Raw genomic sequence first — 21368 nt, forward strand, 5'->3', positions numbered from 1 at the left:
GGGTGGTAAGCAGCGGAGTTTCTTTTTTTCAATTGTTTACATATGCGTACGTGAATGGGACAGGAGGTCCTCAAACTGGGTCCCGCAGATGTAGAAGGACCACTGAAAGTGGCTGTCATCCAGACGCAGCTCCTGCAGCAAATAACGATACTCCTTGTATTGGGAGCTTTCCACAACAACTCGCTCCGTGTGATCGGGAGCACAGCGGTGTTTTGCTGTATCTGTTAATTTTGGCTCTCTGTTGGGACTGTTTACACAGAGACTGCTACCTGCTGCTTTGGACTTTGAACTAATAGTCTTTTTCAAGACTTTTTTACTTTTTTACCTTTTTATTTTTATTTTTTTTTTTTTTTTTTACTTTTTTACTTGACTCTACTGGTGGTCGGCTCTCACTGCGGTATTGTATCACTTCTTGTTCCGGAGCACAGCGGTGTTTTTCTGTATCTGTTAGCTGTTTGATCTGCGCAGTTAGATCGATCTAGTTATCTAGATTACGATTTGTTTCCCAGTGTAATCTTTACGTGCCTTAACTAAAGCACTCCTTCTGCTGAATCACCTCTAAATTATTTACACATTATTCGCTTTGCGTGTTTTTAGGAATCCGCTAGCTTAGCGTAGCTACTAGCTCTTAGCCGATTTAGCATGGCGGCTTCTCCTGTCTCTCCCGCACTTTTCTGCTCTGGGTGTGAAATGTTTAGTTATTCCTCGGCCTCCTTTAGCAGTAATGGTACTTGTAATAAGTGTAGCTTATTCGTAGCTTTGGAGGCCAGGCTGGGCGAATTGGAGACTCGGCTCCGCACCGTGGAAAATTCTACAGCTAGCAAGGCCCCTGTAGTCGGTGCGGACCAAGGTAGCTTAGCCGCCGTTAGTTCCCCCCTGGCAGATCCCGAGCAGCCGGGAAAGCAGGCCGACTGGGTGACTGTGAGGAGGAAGCGTAGCCCTAAACAGAAGCCCCGTGTACACCGCCAACCCGTTCACATCTTTAACCGTTTTTCCCCACTCGACGATACACCCGCCGAGGATCAAACTCTGGTTATTGGCGACTCTGTTTTGAGAAATGTGAAGTTAGCGACACCAGCAACCATAGTCAATTGTCTTCCGGGGGCCAGAGCAGGCGACATTGAAGGAAATTTGAAACTGCTGGCTAAGGCTAAGCGTAAATTTGGTAAGATTGTAATTCACGTCGGCAGTAATGACACCCGGTTACGCCAATCGGAGGTCACTAAAATTAACATTGAATCGGTGTGTAACTTTGCAAAAACAATGTCGGACTCTGTAGTTTTCTCTGGGCCCCTCCCCAATCAGACCGGGAGTGACATGTTTAGCCGCATGTTCTCCTTGAATTGCTGGCTGTCTGAGTGGTGTCCAAAAAATGAGGTGGGCTTCATAGATAATTGGCAAAGCTTCTGGGGAAAACCTGGTCTTGTTAGGAGAGACGGCAGCCATCCCACTTTGGATGGAGCAGCTCTCATTTCTAGAAATCTGGCCAATTTTCTTAAATCCTCCAAACCGTGACTATCCAGGGTTGGGACCAGGAAGCAGAGTTGTAGTCTTACACACCTCTCTGCAGCTTCTCTCCCCCTGCCATCCCCTCATTACCCCATCCCCGTAGAGACGGTGCCTGCTCCCAGACTACCAATAACCAGCAAAAATCTATTTAAGCATAAAAATTCAAAAAGAAAAAATAATATAGCACCTTCAACTGCACCACAGACTAAAACAGTTAAATGTGGTCTATTAAACATTAGGTCTCTCTCTTCTAAGTCCCTGTTGGTAAATGATATAATAATTGATCAACATATTGATTTATTCTGCCTAACAGAAACCTGGTTACAGCAGGATGAATATGTTAGTTTAAATGAGTCAACACCCCCGAGTCACACTAACTGTCAGAATGCTCGTAGCACGGGCCGGGGTGGAGGATTAGCAGCAATCTTCCATTCCAGCTTATTAATTAATCCAAAACCCAGACAGAGCTTTAATTCATTTGAAAGCTTGTCTCTTAGTCTTGTCCATCCAAATTGGAAGTCCCAAAAACCAGTTTTATTTGTTATTATCTATCGTCCACCTGGTCGTTACTGTGAGTTTCTCTGTGAATTTTCAGACCTTTTGTCTGACTTAGTGCTTAGCTCAGATAAGATAATTATAGTGGGCGATTTTAACATCCACACAGATGCTGAGAATGACAGCCTCAACACTGCATTTAATCTATTATTAGACTCTATTGGCTTTGCTCAAAAAGTAAATGAGTCCACCCACCACTTTAATCATATCTTAGATCTTGTTCTGACTTATGGTATGGAAATAGAAGACTTAACAGTATTCCCTGATAACTCCCTTCTGTCTGATCATTTCTTAATAACATTTACATTTACTCTGATGGACTACCCAGCAGTGGGGAATAAGTTTCATTACACTAGAAGTCTTTCAGAAAGCGCTGTAACTAGGTTTAAGGATATGATTCCTTCTTTATGTTCTCTAATGCCATATACCAACACAGTGCAGAGTAGCTACCTAAACTCTGTAAGGGAGATAGAGTATCTCGTCAATAGTTTTACATCCTCATTGAAGACAACTTTGGATGCTGTAGCTCCTCTGAAAAAGAGAGCTTTAAATCAGAAGTGTCTGACTCCGTGGTATAACTCACAAACTCGTAGCTTAAAGCAGATAACCCGTAAGTTGGAGAGGAAATGGCGTCTCACTAATTTAGAAGATCTTCACTTAGCCTGGAAAAAGAGTCTGTTGCTCTATAAAAAAGCCCTTCGTAAAGCTAGGACATCTTTCTACTCATCACTAATTGAAGAAAATAAGAACAACCCCAGGTTTCTTTTCAGCACTGTAGCCAGGCTGACAAAGAGTCAGAGCTCTATTGAGCTGAGTATTCCATTAACTTTAACTAGTAATGACTTCATGACTTTCTTTGCTAACAAAATTTTAACTATTAGAGAAAAAATTACTCATAACCATCCCAAAGACGTATCGTTATCTTTGGCTGCTTTCAGTGATGCCGGTATTTGGTTAGACTCTTTCTCTCCGATTGTTCTGTCTGAGTTATTCTCATTAGTTACTTCATCCAAACCATCAACATGTTTATTAGACCCCATTCCTACCAGGCTGCTCAAGGAAGCCCTACCATTATTTAATGCTTCGATCTTAAATATGATCAATCTATCTTTGTTAGTTGGCTATGTACCACAGGCTTTTAAGGTGGCAGTAATTAAACCATTACTTAAAAAGCCATCACTTGACCCAGCTATCTTAGCTAATTATAGGCCAATCTCCAACCTTCCTTTTCTCTCAAAAATTCTTGAAAGGGTAGTTGTAAAACAGCTAACTGATCATCTGCAGAGGAATGGTCTATTTGAAGAGTTTCAGTCAGGTTTTAGAATTCATCATAGTACAGAAACAGCATTAGTGAAGGTTACAAATGATCTTCTTATGGCCTCGGACAGTGGACTCATCTCTGTGCTTGTTCTGTTAGATCTCAGTGCTGCTTTTGATACTGTTGACCATAAAATTTTATTACAGAGATTAGAGCATGCCATAGGTATTAAAGGCACTGCGCTGCGGTGGTTTGAATCATATTTGTCTAATAGATTACAATTTGTTCATGTAAATGGGGAATCTTCTTCACAGACTAAAGTTAATTATGGAGTTCCACAAGGTTCTGTGCTAGGACCAATTTTATTCACTTTATACATGCTTCCCTTAGGCAGTATTATTAGACGGTATTGCTTAAATTTTCATTGTTACGCAGATGATACCCAGCTTTATCTATCCATGAAGCCAGAGGACACACACCAATTAGCTAAACTGCAGGATTGTCTTACAGACATAAAGACATGGATGACCTCTAATTTCCTGCTTTTAAACTCAGATAAAACTGAAGTTATTGTACTTGGCCCCACAAATCTTAGAAACATGGTGTCTAACCAGATCCTTACTCTGGATGGCATTACCCTGACCTCTAGTAATACTGTGAGAAATCTTGGAGTCATTTTTGATCAGGATATGTCATTCAAAGTGCATATTAAACAAATATGTAGGACTGCTTTTTTGCATTTACGCAATATCTCTAAAATCAGAAAGGTCTTGTCTCAGAGTGATGCTGAAAAACTAATTCATGCATTTATTTCCTCTAGGCTGGACTATTGTAATTCATTATTATCAGGTTGTCCTAAAAGTTCCCTAAAAAGCCTTCAGTTAATTCAAAATGCTGCAGCTAGAGTACTGACGGGGACTAGAAGGAGAGAGCATATCTCACCCATATTGGCCTCTCTTCATTGGCTTCCTGTTAATTCTAGAATAGAATTTAAAATTCTTCTTCTTACTTATAAGGTTTTGAATAATCAGGTCCCATCTTATCTTAGGGACCTCGTAGTACCATATTACCCCAATAGAGCGCTTCGCTCTCAGACTGCAGGCTTACTTGTAGTTCCTAGGGTTTGTAAGAGTAGAATGGGAGGCAGAGCCTTCAGCTTTCAGGCTCCTCTCCTGTGGAACCAGCTCCCAATTCAGATCAGGGAGACAGACACCCTCTCTACTTTTAAGATTAGGCTTAAAACTTTCCTTTTTGCTAAAGCTTATAGTTAGGGCTGGATCAGGTGACCCTGAACCATCCCTTAGTTATGCTGCTATAGACGTAGACTGCTGGGGGGTTCCCATGATGCACTGTTTCTTTTTCTTTTTGCTCTGTATGCACCACTCTGCATTTAATCATTAGTGATCGATCTCTGCTCCCCTCCACAGCATGTCTTTTTCCTGGTTCTCTCCCTCAGCCCCAACCAGTCCCAGCAGAAGACTGCCCCTCCCTGAGCCTGGTTCTGCTGGAGGTTTCTTCCTGTTAAAAGGGAGTTTTTCCTTCCCACTGTAGCCAAGTGCTTGCTCACAGGGGGTCGTTTTGACCGTTGGGGTTTTACATAATTATTGTATGGCCTTGCCTTACAATATAAAGCGCCTTGGGGCAACTGTTTGTTGTGATTTGGCGCTATATAAAAAAAATTGATTGATTGATTGATTGATCAAGGTCTGTCATGTTAACTTGACAGACGGTGCTTTTTCCTCAGAAGTAGAAAAATTGCGTCATATGTGTCATATTTTACCCCTTTATCACCAACCCTTAAACGAGACTGCGGTGCCCTATTGTGGCTCTGTGCAGACACGCCTCCACCTCCAAGGTTTATTTCTTGCAAATTTTCAACTTAAGATAATTGTCATAGAGTATCCAAGTGCTTTTCCTCATAATTTTACTAGTTTAAGCTTTAAACTAGTTTTATTTTTACTTTCAAACCACTAATTCCAATTCGGATCAGGGAGACAGACACCCTCTCTACTTTTAAGATTAGGCTTAAAACTTTCCTTTTTGCTAAAGCTTATAGTTAGGGCTGGATCAGGTGACCCTGAACCATCCCTTAGTTATGCTGCTATAGACTTAGACTGCTGGGGGGTTCCCATGATGCACTGAGTATTTCTTTCTCTTTTTGCTCTGTATGCACCACTCTGCATTTAATCATTAGTGATTGATCTCTGCTCTCTTCCACAGCATGTCTTTTTCCTGATTCTCTCCTCTCAGCCCCAACCAGTCCCAGCAGAAGACTGCCCCTCCCTGAGCCTGATTCTGCTGGAGGTTTCTTCCTGTTAAAAGGGAGTTTTTCCTTCCCACTGTTGCCAAGTGCTTGCTCACAGGGGGTCGTTTTGACCGTTGGGGTTTTTCTGTAATTATTGTATGGCTTTTGCCTTACAATATAAAGCGCCTTGGGGCAACTGTTTGTTGTGATTTGGCGCTATATAAATAAAACTGATTTGATTTGATTTAATTCAGCCCCCCTTGAATACACTCTTACCTACGCCCTTGCAAGGGGACAACTAAATGGAACGCTGACAAAATACGTGCCGGGGCTGGACTCTCCGACCTCTGGGTGACAAACAGCAACTTTGAACACCGGCGTCCACCTGCTGCTCCGTCCGTCCGTGCAGCACGCAGGCGCAGTGAGCGCAGCCGCAGGCAGGGGGCGGTAACATGGCGGTGAGCCGCCGCGCACACACGGAGCTGCGCATCCTGGAGCAGCAGATAACACACGCAGCTTTGTGTACATTCAGGTGCCGCTGCTGGTGGACGCTCACAACACACCGGACTCTCTCAGCGGGACTCCGGAGAGTGGACGTGACAGAGACAGAGCGGTTATTTATTTTATTTTGGGTAGTTTCGGCGGCGCGAGCGCTCTCCCTGCTTTTTGTTTCTTCTCTTTCTTCTTCCAAATGTTGTTAATCCTCCGGAGCGGTGACTGACTGAAGACGTCAGCGGGGCAGCAGCTGGATTCTCAACCTTTCCCCGCTTGTCTGGAAATGACAAGTGAGAGAGCGGTGCCGGTGTCGGGCTTGGACCGGCAGCCTGCTCCGGGTCACGGGCAGCTCGAGGCTGCGGGCTCCGCTGCCGCCGGTGAGGCGGTGATGTTGTCCGGCTCGGGCTCGGTGCTCCTCCCGGCGGGGATTATTGATCCATCGGTACCCATCAGGAATATCAGGACCAAATTTGCGGTTCTCGTCGGGCTGATCCAGGTCGGAGAGGTTAGCAACAGAGATATCGTTGAGACCGTGTTAAATCTGGTGAGCAAATATTTTATTATTGTTTTTCCCCACCTTTTTTTTTTTCTTTTTCTCCCTGATATTACTGCTGGCTATAATCCGCAACGTGAGTCAGTGGTGACAGTAATACAGAACATAATGTTCAGGATAAAATTCGTGTAACATGGGGGCGGTTTAAAGAGGATGAATGAATCACGGTGTAACAACCAAGTTTTGGTTACAAAGTTTCTTCTTATTGTGTATGACGTCACAAAGGTGAAGGAGATATCTGCTGGGTTCATGCAAAGACCTGCGTAGATCTTTTTGCAGGTCCTTGGTTTGTGTGTCAAATGACAAAAGCTTTTATTTGTGTGATTGTGTGTTTGCTGCAATTCAAGGGATTATAGGTGAGTAATTATTGGGATCAGAACCAGCAGAGTGCATGGTTCAAGAACTGATCAGTGTCTAACAATTGCTAAGGCATGGCAATGATGTGTACACTATTATAAGTTTGTTCTCTTTTGTTTACAGTCATGATGCTTGCTGATATATCACGTCAAACAAACTAATTTATTTCACCCTTAATTATGAAATTATTTACTTGTTGCTGTCAGATGTAGAAAAAAATCATTGTGCCAAATAACACGCACACTGTAAAAAAATTGGACCAGTCTTTACTAAAAAAAAATGTGGCAACAAAATGACACATAATATAATTGAATAGATTTTAAGTTCTACAATTTTGATTAAAAATTATTGAATACATTAACTGAACCTAAGCAAAAAAATTAAGTACATGTTAATAAAAGCAACAGTTGAAATGTGTTGGATTAAGTACTAGTGCCACAAATAATAAGTTATGTTGCCAAAAAATATTTAGTAAATCCTATTCAATTTCACAAGAAAACCTGATTCAAGTATCTCGACAAAGTAATTTTGATTTATGAGATATCTGCGGGAAACTGATTCATATTTACTGATAATCTAGGTGAAATTGACTTATATTTATTAATTATATGGGTGAAATTGATTTGCATTTAATAATTACCTGGGTGACATTGATTCAGATTTACTACATCTGCATAAAAATTATTTGGATAAAGTAAATAAAATAAGTAATATCAACTCATATTCTAGCACAAAAGTAAGTGAGTCCTTTCAGCTGTTACCTTGTTTGCACTCAGGGTCACCACAGCAGCTCCAAGGTAGACCTGCATGTTGATTCCTTCACAATTTTTGCACCGGATGCCTTTCCTGATGCAAATCCACATTACATGGAGAAATGTTGCAGGAGTGGGATTTGTACCAGGAACTTTCCGCATTGAAACCAAGCGCACCATCCATTTGGCCACCACCCCTGCCTGACTTATACGAGGTCTGTCAGAAAAGTATCCGACCTTTTTATTTTTTTCAAAAACCATATGGATTTGAATCACGTGTGATTGCATCAGCCAAGCTTGCACCTTCGTGCGCATGCGTGAGTTTTTTCACGCCTGTCGGTTGCGTCATTCGCCTGTGAGCAGACTTTGTGTGAGCAGTGGTCCACCCCTCTCGTCATTTTTTTATTGCGAATAAATGTCTGAACGATTTGGAGCTTTACTGCATCAATTTTTTTCCACAAACTGTGAGAGACCTCCAGGTGGACACTGTTCGGAAAATTAATATGGCTTTCAGGGACGATTTTATGGGGATTACACAGATTAAGGAGTGATCCAGAAGGTTTAAAGACCGCCCACAACTGCTGAGAGCGCGACGCGCTCCGAGCGCCGATCGACAGGCTCAAACCCCGCTGAAACAACCAGATCATTTCCAACGTGAAGGCTTTGTTGATCCGGGATGTCGTCTCACTTTCACAAAAAGGCAGAAGGCGTGGACATCAGCACTTTTTCGGCACATTCCACTGTTACAGGAGTTTTTTTCATGGAAAGAAAAGAGGAGGGATGCGCCACGGAGCCATTCATTACGCGGCACAAAACCACCTCCGTGTTGGTCCACCTGAAAGCCGTCCTGTGAGACTTACTTACTTACTTGCATGTTCCTGTCAGGTGTTGTTTTTTTTTTGTTTTTTTACAATGAAAAGAAGTTAATCTTACTTTCCTGGTGCTGCTGGATTCATGATGATACAACCCCTGTCAAAAATTATGGAATCACCGGCCTCGGAGGATGTTCATTCAGTTGTTTAATTTTGTAGAAGAAAAGCAGATCACAGACATGACACAAAACTAAAGTAATTTCAAATGGCAACTTTCTGGCTTTAAGAAACACTATAAGAAATCAGGAAAAAAAAATTGTGGCAGTCAGTAATGATTACTTTTTTAGACCAAGCAGAGGGAAAAAAATATGGAATCACTCAATTCTGAGGAAAAAATTATGGAATCATGAAAAACAAAAGAATGCTCCACTTAATGAGTGACAAACAGTACTCTTCATCAATCTGGCTCCAACTTTCTCTGATTGCTGTTGCCAGATCAGCTTTGCAGGTTGGAGCCTTGTCATGGACCATTTTCTTCAACTTCCACCAAAGATTTTCAATTGGATTAAGATCCAGACTATTTGCAGGCCATGACATTGACCCTATGTGTCTTTTTGCAAGGAATGTTTTCACAGTTTTTGCTCTATGGCAAGATGCTTTATCATCTTGAAAAATGATTTCATCATCCCCAAACATCCTTTCAATTGATAAGAAAAGTGTCCAAAATATCAACGTAAACTTGTGCATTTATTGATGATGTAATGACAGCCATCTCCCCAGTGCCTTTACCTGAGATGCAGCCCCATATCATCAATGACTGTGGAAATTTACATGTTCTCTTCAGGCAGTCATCTTTATAAATCTCATTGGAATGGCACGGTTTCTTACAGTTCGGTCACAGACATTGACTCCAGTTTCCTCCCATTCGTTCCTCATTTGTTTTGTTGTGCATTTTCGATTTTTGAGACATATTGCTTTAAGTTTTCTGTCTTGACGCTTTGATGTCTTCCTTGGTCTACCAGTATGTTTGCCTTTAACAACCCATGTTGTTTGTATTTGGTCCAGAGTTTAGACACAGCCGACTGTGAACAACCATCATCTTTTGCAACATTGCGTGATTTACCCTCTTTTAAGAGTTTGATAATCCTCTCCTTTGTTTCAATTGACATCTCTCGTGTTGGAGCCATGATTCATGTCTGTCCACTTGGTGCAACAGCTCTCCAAGGTGTGATCACTCCTTTTTGGATGCAGACTAACGAGCAGATCTGATTTGATGCAGGTTGTTGTGTGGGCCGCTGAAGAGGAGGTACTGCTGGCCCACCATCACCAGAGGGCGCCCTGCCTGGAGTGCGGGCTCCAGGCACCAGAGGGCGCCGCCGCCTCACGGGAGCAGCCTCGGTGACAGCTGTCACCCATCACCTGAGACAGCTGACGGCAATCATCAGTGGGGTATATCAGCAGGACGGCATCTCCACCTCATTGCCGAGATATCGTTTCTACCAGAGAGGTAACATATCAAAGCCTACTGAGTACACAGTTTTGACTGAGCTAGTTATTGGTTTACTGTTCCAACGAGAGGTGGAGGTACCTTTCCTGCCGTTCGGAGTTCTGGGTGCAAACGCGCCCCCATCTAACTGTTCTTTTTCCCTCGCCAGCAGTACCAGGTCCGACACGCGGAGGCAGTGGCCACCTGGGAGTTCGGGACTTGGCGGCTCCAGTATTCCCGGGGTCCTGTGGCGGAGGAAGCCGTGTGGTTCCGGTCTTACCTTGGAGAGGCGTCTCCTATCTTCGAGCCTGCCCACACGACACCTTTGTGTATTGACTTTTGTCCATTTCTGTAATTGGTTGTATTCGTTGTGCACATTCACAACAGTAAAGCGTTGTTATTTTGACTTACTCCATTGTCCGTTCATTTGCGCCCCCTGTTGTGGGTCCGTGTTCCTACACTTTCCCAACACAGGTATTAGTTTTGGGGATGAAAATTTACAGGGTGATTCCATAATTTATTCCTCAGAATTGAGTGATTCCATATTTTTTTTCCCTCTGCTTGGTCTAAAAAAGTAACCATTACTGACTGCCACAATTGTTTTTCCTGATTTCTTATAGTGTTTCTTAAAGCCAGAAAGTTGCCATTTGAAATGACTTTAGTTTTGTGTCATGTCTGTGATCTGCTTTTTTTCTACAAAATTAAACAACTGAATGAACATCCTCCGAGGCCAGTGATTCCATCATTTTTGCCAGGGGTTGTATGACACTAAAATCAAATTGCTGATACTTGAAAATTGAAAAGTCTGGAAGCAACACATTCTCATACATGGACAAGTCATCAAATCTTGCATAAAACATTTTTTTTTTAAACTGAACATCAATATGTGATGAGTTGGGTAGCCTCTTTGTATCTTTTAATGATGTGTGGGGAAATGCTAACCTTAACCATGACTATAACCATAACCCAAAGATGAGTGAATGTTCCTTGATGAAGCAGAGGTCAAGCAGATACTATAGTTCTGCCTGTTATCTGATAGAAATGATGCAACTGGAAATAAATGCATTTCCTGGCTTCTCACTAAATGACCCCAATGGCCAACCTCATTCCTCACATAGTGACACAAAGGGGCACTGACCAAGTGTAAAAAATGTGACAACTTGGGAGTGAGAATGTGTAGTTTGAAATATCAAATAATCTAACTTTTATTTATTTTTCAAGCCCATGTATTGTTATATCCATTAAAAACAAATGTTTGGGGAGTATAATATAGGAATCATCCTGTCTGTATTTCCATCCATCTCTCCATGATTCTTGTAAGTGCACCTCCTCCTTAACCAGTTCATGGTTTCAGTGAAATTTCATGCAGGATGTATAAAGGAAAACAATTCTGACCCAGTGTCTTCAATGAGAGATAGCTGGACTTAAAAAAAAAAGCAATATATGTGTCTCTTACATGTATAATATACTTGTAATATATAATGCAACTCATTATACCAGAAACTAGCATGGTACAGCGAGGGATATCATTTATTTATTTATTTTTTTTAATTGGGTAAGGTGTTATACCCGGGGCGGCACAGTGGTTCAGTGGTTAGCATGGCTGCCTCACAGTGAGAAGGTCCTACGTTCACTTGCATCATGTGGCATTTGTTCTCTTCATGTTCTCGTGGTTTCCTTCCAGGTGCTTCAGTTTCCTCCTAGTTCCAAAAATATGCAGGTTAGGTGAATTGGTGACTGCAAATTGCCCATAGTTGTGAGTGAGAGTGTGCATGTGTTTGTCTGTAAATATGTGGCTCTGCTACAGGCTGTCATCCTGTAAATCATCTAAGGCGTCCCTGTTGCAATATTCACGCTGAGTGAAACTGTTGTCTTATTTAATCTTGTATGCTAACAGTGTTAGAACTTTTAGCAGCTACCAGTAGGTCCATGTAATGCACAATTTTTGAGGAAATAAGCGGCTCATAAATTTTACTGTCCCTACCAAAGTAAACCATTAGCAGAACTATCATGCACTCCCCAAAAGCATGATTTAATAAACGCCCAAACTGTTACCTGATGCTTTGGACCCGGAGGAGGGGTGTGTTCAAGCTTTTTTCTACACATGGAGCCACCTGCACTCCACTCTTTTATGCATTAATGAGTTCATTGTGAATCAGTGCAGGCGGGGCTCTCAAGATGTCAAAGCCCAGACAAGGGTCATTTTGGCTCTTCCAGATCTCGAACCGATGGGTGACGCCATGCAGGCTTTATCCAGTATATATGCAGTCCATGGACATTGCCAGAGCACGACAACGTTCACAACCTTTTTTTTTTTTTACCATTTTTTTAAATGAGTTTTATTCACAATATACTAGGGCTGAAAAGTTTAGTCGAGTAACTCGAATAATTCAATTACAAAAGATGTTCAAGGCAAATTCTGTGCCTCAAAGCTTCATTTAACATTGTAGTAGATATGCCAGGCCTGTGTGTGGCGCTGTAACATCCCCAGAAAAACAAGCAGAAGAAGACTAGAGCATGCATAAACCGCGTAAGCGCTAATCAAATTAGCATAATAGCTACAGCTTTCCAGCACGATGCAGAGTGAAATAAAGCCTTTTAGGAGAAAAACGGTCCACACTGGTCATCTGAAATAGCTTACTGCGCATTTAAAGAGAAGCAGTATGTTTGTCTGTTTTTAAAAGAACACAGTTTCATCCACTGCCTGCTCTCCGCCCTACGTGGGGGGTGGCTATTCACGCGGCGGCCTGTGGCTGCCTCTTTCTGTCCGATGTGAGCGGTTGCAGATACAGCTCTGTCCCCGGCCACACTGACAGTCTCTAGAAGAAGTCTACTTTTCCTTTTGTGTTTTGCTCAGACTCGCACTGAGTGTTTCACTTTTTAATTTTTGCTTTTTTGGGCAACACACAATGCTTCACAAACATGGTAACTCAAAATAATAATAATTAAAAAAACTGACTGCGAGACTTGCATGTTCAACCTCCAGCTGAAATGCATCTGATGAATCGCAGAGAAAGAGGGATTAAAAAAAAAATCACACAGGAACCCAGTTCACTAACCTTAAAAAAAAAAAATTAAAATGGTTAAATTTTACAAGTTGGGGAAAACAAAAAACAGAAAGCCACATCCCATCGCCATTTCAGCAAAGTGTCAAGACTTTGGCCCGACTTTGGCTGAGCTCCTGACACCAGGAAAGATCTAAAACTTGTCAAAAATAAATAACTACCCAGGAAAACAGAAAGGGATACACTAAATTTGACAATCTCCGTGATGATGCAGCGACATTGTGCCATTGCTTAGGGAGAGCCCTGGAATTGTTGATTGTTGTTCTTAAAAACGCAAAAGTGTTTTTTATCTGATTACTCGATTAATCGCCAGAATGATCGATTAGTAAAATAATCGATAGCTGCAGCCTTACAGTTTACAGACAAATCAGGGAGCACACAAAATTGAAGGCAAAGTTTGAATAATGGGGAACAAATAAAGTAAGTAAGTAAGTAAGTAAGGTTTATTTATATAGCACCTTTCAAGATAGAAATCACAAAGTGCTTCACATAAGAACAAAGAAATTAAAAGCAGCAGAAACATAGAAGCATAAAACTAGGTAAAAGCCAGCCTATACAAAAGGGTCTTTAGCTTCACTTTAAATGTTTCAACAGAGTCCACGGAGTGTAGGTCCAAAGGCAGTGCATTAAACATTTTAGGTGCCACCACCTCGAAAGCACAGTCTCCCCTGGTCTTCAGTCTTGTCCTTGGCACAACCAATAGGCTCAGGTCCGAAGACCTCAGAGACCTGCTTGTCACATATGGATGTAATAGCTCGGTGATATAAGATGGCATTTGACCATGCAGAGCTCTAAAAGTCAGTAGTAGAATTTTAAATGGATGGGGAGCCAGTACAAGGAGGAGAGGATTGGGGTTATATGTGACCTCTTTGATGACCTCGTCAGCAGCCTTGCAGCTGCATTCTGAACCGTTTGTAAGCGGTCCAAAGAGGACTTGCTAAGGCTAAAAAACAGTGAGTTACAGTAATCCAGACGTGACAACACAAATGCATGAATGATCATCTCCAACTCCGCCGCTGCGCAGACGGGCAATATTATGCAAATGGAAAAAAACAAGACTGTGCCAGGCGGGTAACATACGCGTCAAAATTCAGGGAGTGATCGAACGTAACACCCAAGTTCCTCACTGCTGAGTGAACAAAAGGGGCCAGAGAACCAAGATTCCCAACCACAGTGGGAACAAACTCGTCAGGGGCACAAACAAGGACCTCAGTTTTTGCTATATTTAAAGACAAATAGTTGGCCGCCATCCAGCCACCAATAACCTCAACACAGCTCTGAAGAGCAAATACCCCAGAGACTGTTTGAGGAGTGAATGAAATATACAGCTGGATGTCATCCGCATAACAGTGGTAGGAGACATCTTTAAAACTGCTCAAGACATGACCAAGTGGGAGCAAATATAGAGCAAACAATATAGGTCCCAGAACAGAACCTTGAGGCACACCAGAGGATAGCATGGCAGAGGAGGACATAAATTTACCAGTAGCAACAGCAAAAGTCCTGTGTGAAAGATAAGATAAAAACCAGTCCAGAGCAGACCCAGAAATGCCCACCCAAGTCCTTAGTCTCTCAACTAAAACTCCATGATCCACCGTGTCAAAAGCTGCAGAGAGATCTAAAAGGACAAGTACAGAATATTCACCTGCATCTCTGCGCATTAAAATATCATTTGAAACTCTGAGAAGGGCAGTTTCTGTAGAGTGCAAGTGACAGAACCCAGACTGGAATTTATCAAGAATATTATGTTCAGATAAAACCTCATTAAGCTGTTTGGCCACCACTTTCTCTAAGACTTTGGAAATAAAAGGCAACTTTGAAATTGGTCTAAAATTTTGAAGGAGTGAAGGATCAGCATTAGGCTTTTTTAAAAGAGGGTGAATAATTGCCTGTTTAAAATACTGAGGGACATAGCCGGAAAGCAGTGATCTGTTTATTATCGATAAAACAACCGGGCCAATAGAATGGAAGACCTTTTTAAAGAAGGAGGTAGGGACGATATCAAGTGGGCAGGAGGAAGGTTTCAATCTGTCAACCAGACCAGTGAGCTCTTTCAGTGATATAGGTTTAAAACTATCCAGAACTGATGGCCGGCTAAGATAGGGGACATGAAAAGAAAGAGAGGGATTAATATTTGCCCTGATATCATGAATTTTACTGATAAAAAAGGACAAAAATTTGTCACAGTCTTCATTTGACTGAATAATAGCAGCAGGAGATGCAAGTGTAACAATGTCTCTGATTATGTCAAACAAAATGTTTGGATTCCGTTGGCTGTTAGAAATTAAAGTGGAAAAATAAACAGCCCTTGCATCTTTCACCATATTATTAAAAGAGATTAAAAGCTCCTTTAAATGAAGGAGGTGGACCTCCTTAAACAACAAAGCAACAACAAAACAACAACAAAGCACAACCAAAGAGCAAAATCGAGAAGTACAAGAGCAAGAACACACACACACACACACACACACACACACACACACACACACACACACACACACACACACACACACACACACACACACACACACACACACACACACACACACACACACACACACACACACACACACACATATACAATAGCCTGTATGTATGTATGCAGCACAATTTGTGTTTGGAGTGAACTTCCACAGTGATTAGCGATTGACACCAAACTTGGTATGGTGACGGGGGCACCAAGGGGGTGTCTTTGGGGCCCTTGTGTTGAAAGTGCACGAGTGTGAACACACGTGTATATATATATATGTATATATATACACACACACACACACACACACACACACACACACACACACACACACACACACACACACACACACACACACACACACACACACACACACACACACTGGATTAAACCATCACACACACATTAAAGTGAAAGCTCTTTTTATCTAAAATTAAAGATGAATTCTGTAATAGATAAATAGATAAAGAGAATAGATTAAAGTATTACATTATGAAGATAATAGATTAAAGCTTTAAATTATTGGAATTATTGGAATCTGGTTCAGAATTCTAGCAATAATAATTAAAGCTACATTCTATAATAGATAAATAGATAAAGAGAATTGACTAAAGCATTAAAATTATTGGTTGCCCAATAACCATAAAGAATTAAATTGAAAGTTCTTTTTGTCTAAGATTTCTAGCAATAATGATTAAAGCTGAATTCTGCAATAGATAAATACATTAAGAGAATAGAATAAAGCATTAAATTATTGGTAGTCCAGTAAACATAAAAAGAACAGATTAGAGCATTAGACCAGTAACCATAAAAAATTAAAGTGAAAATTATTTTTGTCTAAGATTTCTAGCAATAATGAATAAAAGCTGAATTCTGTAGTAGATCTATAGATTATTTCTAGCTAATTTATTAACAACAGAAAATGCCTTACATTTTGGTGTTCATCACTAGTGCTTTGACATCAACAATCCAATGCTAACTTTAAAAAGGAGTGCAAAATTGTTCACCCGTCAACTTGGAAAAACAGTTAATAATTCTGACGATGTAGTCTGTGATGCTGTGCACTAGGGCTGCAACAAATGATTATTTGGATCATCGATGAATCTGATGAGGTTTCGACACGATTAATCGATTAAACAGATTAGCGGGAATTTTTTTTAAAAATGTACCAAGGAAACAGTTTTTCTCTCCTTCCATCACTTTATTTAACAACAGAACATTATTTGAAAACTTAAAATACTTGAAAATCAACAAATCATTAAATGTCCCTTGGCTGTTGAAATATAAAATAATAAAGAATAAAAGTTTATAATAAAAAACAAAAACAATTTTTTCAAATGGCTTTGCTTTGTCAAAGTGCTGAGTTGCCATAAAACAACAGTGAAACATATACATATTATAAAATATATGGTGAAAAAATAGGTATTTGTGTTGCTGCAAATGAGCAATTAGCATAACCAGTTAAACATAAAACCTAAATCAAAAACTGTGGCCTGACTCATTATATGTGCATCATTCTCTGTATAACTTGTGAACTATGTAGTCATTTCACAGTGACACACATGACTCATGTCTCTTTCTCGAAAATTGTATTGTAGCATTATTAGTTATTATTACTATTATTCTTGTTGCTATTATTATTAATATATAAATAAAAATAAATTAAAAAATATTATAATTTGTAATACATTTGACTCATTTACGACAACAAACGCTGAGCCATTAATTATTATACAGAAAACAAATGCATAAACATGCTGAAATACCAGCAGCTTAATGCTAACTTTAACATTGAAAATGCCATAGACACGTTATCGCGTTAGCATCGGCGTTAGCATAAAATACATCTATCAACTGTTTCAGAAGACCATAACAGGTCCGTTTAACATCAGAAAGGTAAATATTCCTCACAGACATGTGCTCTTTAGGGTTTTAGTGGGGAAAAATTAAGATAAAGCGAAATAAAACAAATTAAACCAACGAAGCAGCAGCTCGAAGCACTCCTTCATTGGTCCAAGATTCAAAGCAAAGCTGAGTTGATTATATGGAAGAAACGAACCATTTGCAGTAAAACAAAGTTATTTAGCAACTAATCGATGACTAAGTTAGTTGACAACTATTTTAATAATCGATTTTAATCGATTAACTCGATTAGTTGTTTCAGCTCTGCTGCGCACTGACTTTATGTTAATCCAAAAAAAAAAAAAAAAAGACTTTGTGTAGTTCCTCAGTCCAGCGGAAAATCACATCAGAAATTTGTCCAGCTTTTCATCCTAACAATTCTTCATGCCTCCAGATGGCGTATGGTCTAGTGGATTTTTTTTTGTGTGTAAGAAGAATTAGCACAGTCAATTAGCTTGTTTAAATAGTCGTTGGTCAGCAAAACAAACATGTTTATCTAAACACCGCCCCCACTAGTGTGTGTGTGTGTGTGTGTGTGTGTGTGTGTCTGTGTGTGTGTGTGTGAACGGTGTTCGCAGAATGCAATGGTACAAAACGTATGGAACCAAATTTGCATGGTAAGTGCAACACAACACAAATGGGATGAATAATCCATGACATGTGACATACAAAGTACCAATCAAATGACAAGGATCCACTCAGCCATTTTATATATTCATTAATGATTTGATGTCACTTCTGTACCTCTGAAAGTTCTTTTTGTCTAAGGTTAAAGCTGAATTCTGTAATAGATAAATAGATAACTGTTTTTCCAAGTTGACAGGGGAACAATTTTGGACTCCTTTTTAAAGTCCGCGTTGGATTGTTGATGTCAAAGCACCAGTGACAAACACCAAAATGTAAGGCGCTTTTCTGTTGTTAATAAATTAATAAAATATCAAATGACAAGGATCTATGTTAGCCATTATATAAAACAAATAATGAATGTTTTTACATTCTTTCAATGTAATGAATATTTAATTTGGTAATGAAATATTCCTACCATTATTTGTATTATATATATATATATATATATATATATATATATATATATATATATATATTAGTGTTCAGAATAATAGTAGTGCTATGTGACTAAAAAGATTAATCCAGGTTTTGAGTATATTTTTTTATTGTTACATGGGAAACAAGGTACCAGTAGATTCAGTAGATTCTCACAAATCCAACAAGACCAAGCATTCATGATATGCACACTCTTAAGGCTATGAAGTTGGGCTATTAGTAAAAAAAGTAGAAAAGGGGGTGTTCACAATAATAGTAGTGTGGCATTCAGTCAGTGAGTTTGTCAATTTTGTGGAACAAACAGGTGTGAATCAGGTGTCCCCTATTTAAGGATGAAACCAGCACCTGTTGAACATGCTTTTCTCTTTGAAAGCCTGAGCAAAATGGGACATTCAAGACATTGTTCAGAAGAACAGCGTAGTTTGATTAAAAAGTTGATTGGAGAGGGGAAAACCTATACGCAGGTGCAAAAAATTATAGGCTGTTCATCTACAATGATCTCCAATGCTTTAAAATGGACAAAAAAACCAGAGACGCATGGAAGACAAAGGAAAACAACCATCAAAATGGATAGAAGAATAACCAGAATGACAAAGGCTCACCCATTGATCAGCTCCAGGATGATCAAATACAGTCTGGCGTTACCTGTATGTGCTGTGACAGTTAGAAGACGCCTGTGTCTCTGTTAAATAAAAGACATGCAGAAGAGGTTACAATTTGCCAAAGAACACATCAACTGGCCTAAAGAGAAATGGAGGAATATTTTGTGGACTGATGAGAGTAAAATTGTTCTTTTTGGGTGCAAGGGCTGCAGACAGTTTGTGAGACGACCCCCCAACTCTGAATTCAAGCCACAGTTCACAGTGAAGACAGTGAAGCATGGTGGTGCAAGCATCATGATATGGGCATGTTTCTCCTACTATGGTGTTGGGCCTATATATCGCATACCAGGTATCATGGATCAGTTTGGATGTCAAAATACTTGAAGAGGTCATGTTGCCTTATGCTGAAGAGGACATGCCCTTGAAATGGGTGTTTCAACAAGACAATGACCCCAAGCACACTAGTAAACAAGCAAAATCCTGGTTCCAAACCAACAAAATTAATGCCTCGCAGATGTGAAGAAATAATGAAAAACTCTGGTTATACAACTAAATACTAATTTAGTGATTCACAGGATTGCTAAAAAAGCAGTTTGAACATAATAGTTTTGAGTTTGTAGCGTCAACAGCAGATGCTGCTATTATTGTGAACACCCTCTTTTCTACTTTTTTTTTTTACTAACAGCCCAATTTCATAGCCTTAAGAGTGTGCATATCATGAATGCTTGGTCTTGTTGGATTTGAGAGAATCTACTGAATCTACTGGTACCTTGTTTCCCATGTAACAATAAGAAATATATTCAAAACCTGGATTAATCTTTTTAGTCACACAGCACTACTATTATTCTGAACACTACTGTATGTATATATATATATATATATATATATATATATATATATATATATATATATATATATATTCAGATGACTTTCGGTGACTTTTCAGTTGTGTGACTATCCGAGAAATTGTGGAAGAGGTGGGCATCATTTTTCAGAGTCCAGCATGTCCTGTGAGACTTCAACACGAAGCTGCTTTTGCTCCTCCATCAGCAGCTTCAGCACAAATTTCACCGCTACTCTTTTCATGGCCAAATCTTCTGTCACAGTGGAATGTGCCGAAAAAGTGCTGATGTCCACCTCTTCCGCATTTTCTCGGATAGTCACATGACAGTCCCGCATCACCACAGCGTTCACTTTGGAAATGACCTGGTCATTTCAGGATGTTGATGGCCGACTGGAGCATGGCTCGCTCTCCACCGTTGTGCGGACATCTTTAAACCGGTTATACCACTCCTTAATCTGTGTGATGCCCATAGCATCGTCACCGAAAGCCGTCCGAAAGCCTCGGTGCCCCCAGTTACCATACCAAGTTTTGTGTCGATCGCTTAATCGCTGCGGAAGTTCACTCTAAACACAAATTGTGCCACATACATACATACAGGCTATGTTATATATATATATATATATATATATATATATATATATATATATATATATATATATATATATATATATATATATATATATATAAAACAAAACACCATATGGGCCCATGGCTAAAAGTTGGCAAGAACCTTTTGATGAAAAGCAATGTGTTTGACTTGTTTATTTTTTTTATTATCTTGAAGTAAAAGAAAAAAAATTCAAGAAATATTCAACATTATTATCACTTTACCGAGGCGTTGCTAGGCCGGTATCGTAGATTTACGTCGATGCTAACTGGCTATACCCGCCCGATGTGCGGAAACAAATGACGTCATAGCGCGCAGTCCAAGAACTGTCCGCAGAGGGGGAAAAAAAAACTATCCACAGAGGAAAAGATAAAAAGGCGAGAAGTGTGTTTTGGTCCCAATGTGGATATTCCGGGTGATTTTCTCATGGATAGTATGACAATGAACAGCAGCCCAAGCAGCCAGCTTGATGAGGATGCACTGCCGAATTTGGAGAGCAGCACGCACCAGCCGACACGACAAAAGTTAAAGTGAGCCAATTTTTTATGTATGCGTTACGTTACGTTACGTGTTGTGTATTTCAGTAAGTGATAATAATGCAAATAACATGCTTTTTTTCTGAGTCCCTCCGTCCATGCCGTCGCCCGCAATGACAGATGTTCACCCGAATTAGACGAGGGCATATACCTGTCATTTTGGGTGACTGGGCGTGGACGTCGGGCCTCTGAAAATGCATACCGCCCTCCAAAAGCATGTTATTGTATTAATATAAAGTAAGAATATAGGCTGACAAC

The 21368-nt window shown here is 40.2% G+C and overlaps 1 protein-coding gene across 1 annotated transcript in view; it reads left to right on the forward strand.

Annotated features, from left to right (window-relative positions):
- Positions 1-6227: 6227 nt before the first annotated feature.
- The window catches only part of nbeab (neurobeachin b), a 1103372-nt gene continuing 1088231 nt past the window's right edge, over positions 6228-21368 (forward strand). The window contains exon 1 of the mRNA XM_034168398.1: positions 6228-6606. Coding sequence (XP_034024289.1) covers positions 6346-6606 — 261 coding nt within the window. The 5' untranslated portion in view covers positions 6228-6345. The remainder of the gene's footprint in view (positions 6607-21368) is intronic.

The sequence above is a fragment of the Thalassophryne amazonica genome, chromosome 4 (genome assembly GCF_902500255.1).
Source record: "Thalassophryne amazonica chromosome 4, fThaAma1.1, whole genome shotgun sequence".
NCBI lineage: Eukaryota > Metazoa > Chordata > Actinopteri > Batrachoidiformes > Batrachoididae > Thalassophryne > Thalassophryne amazonica.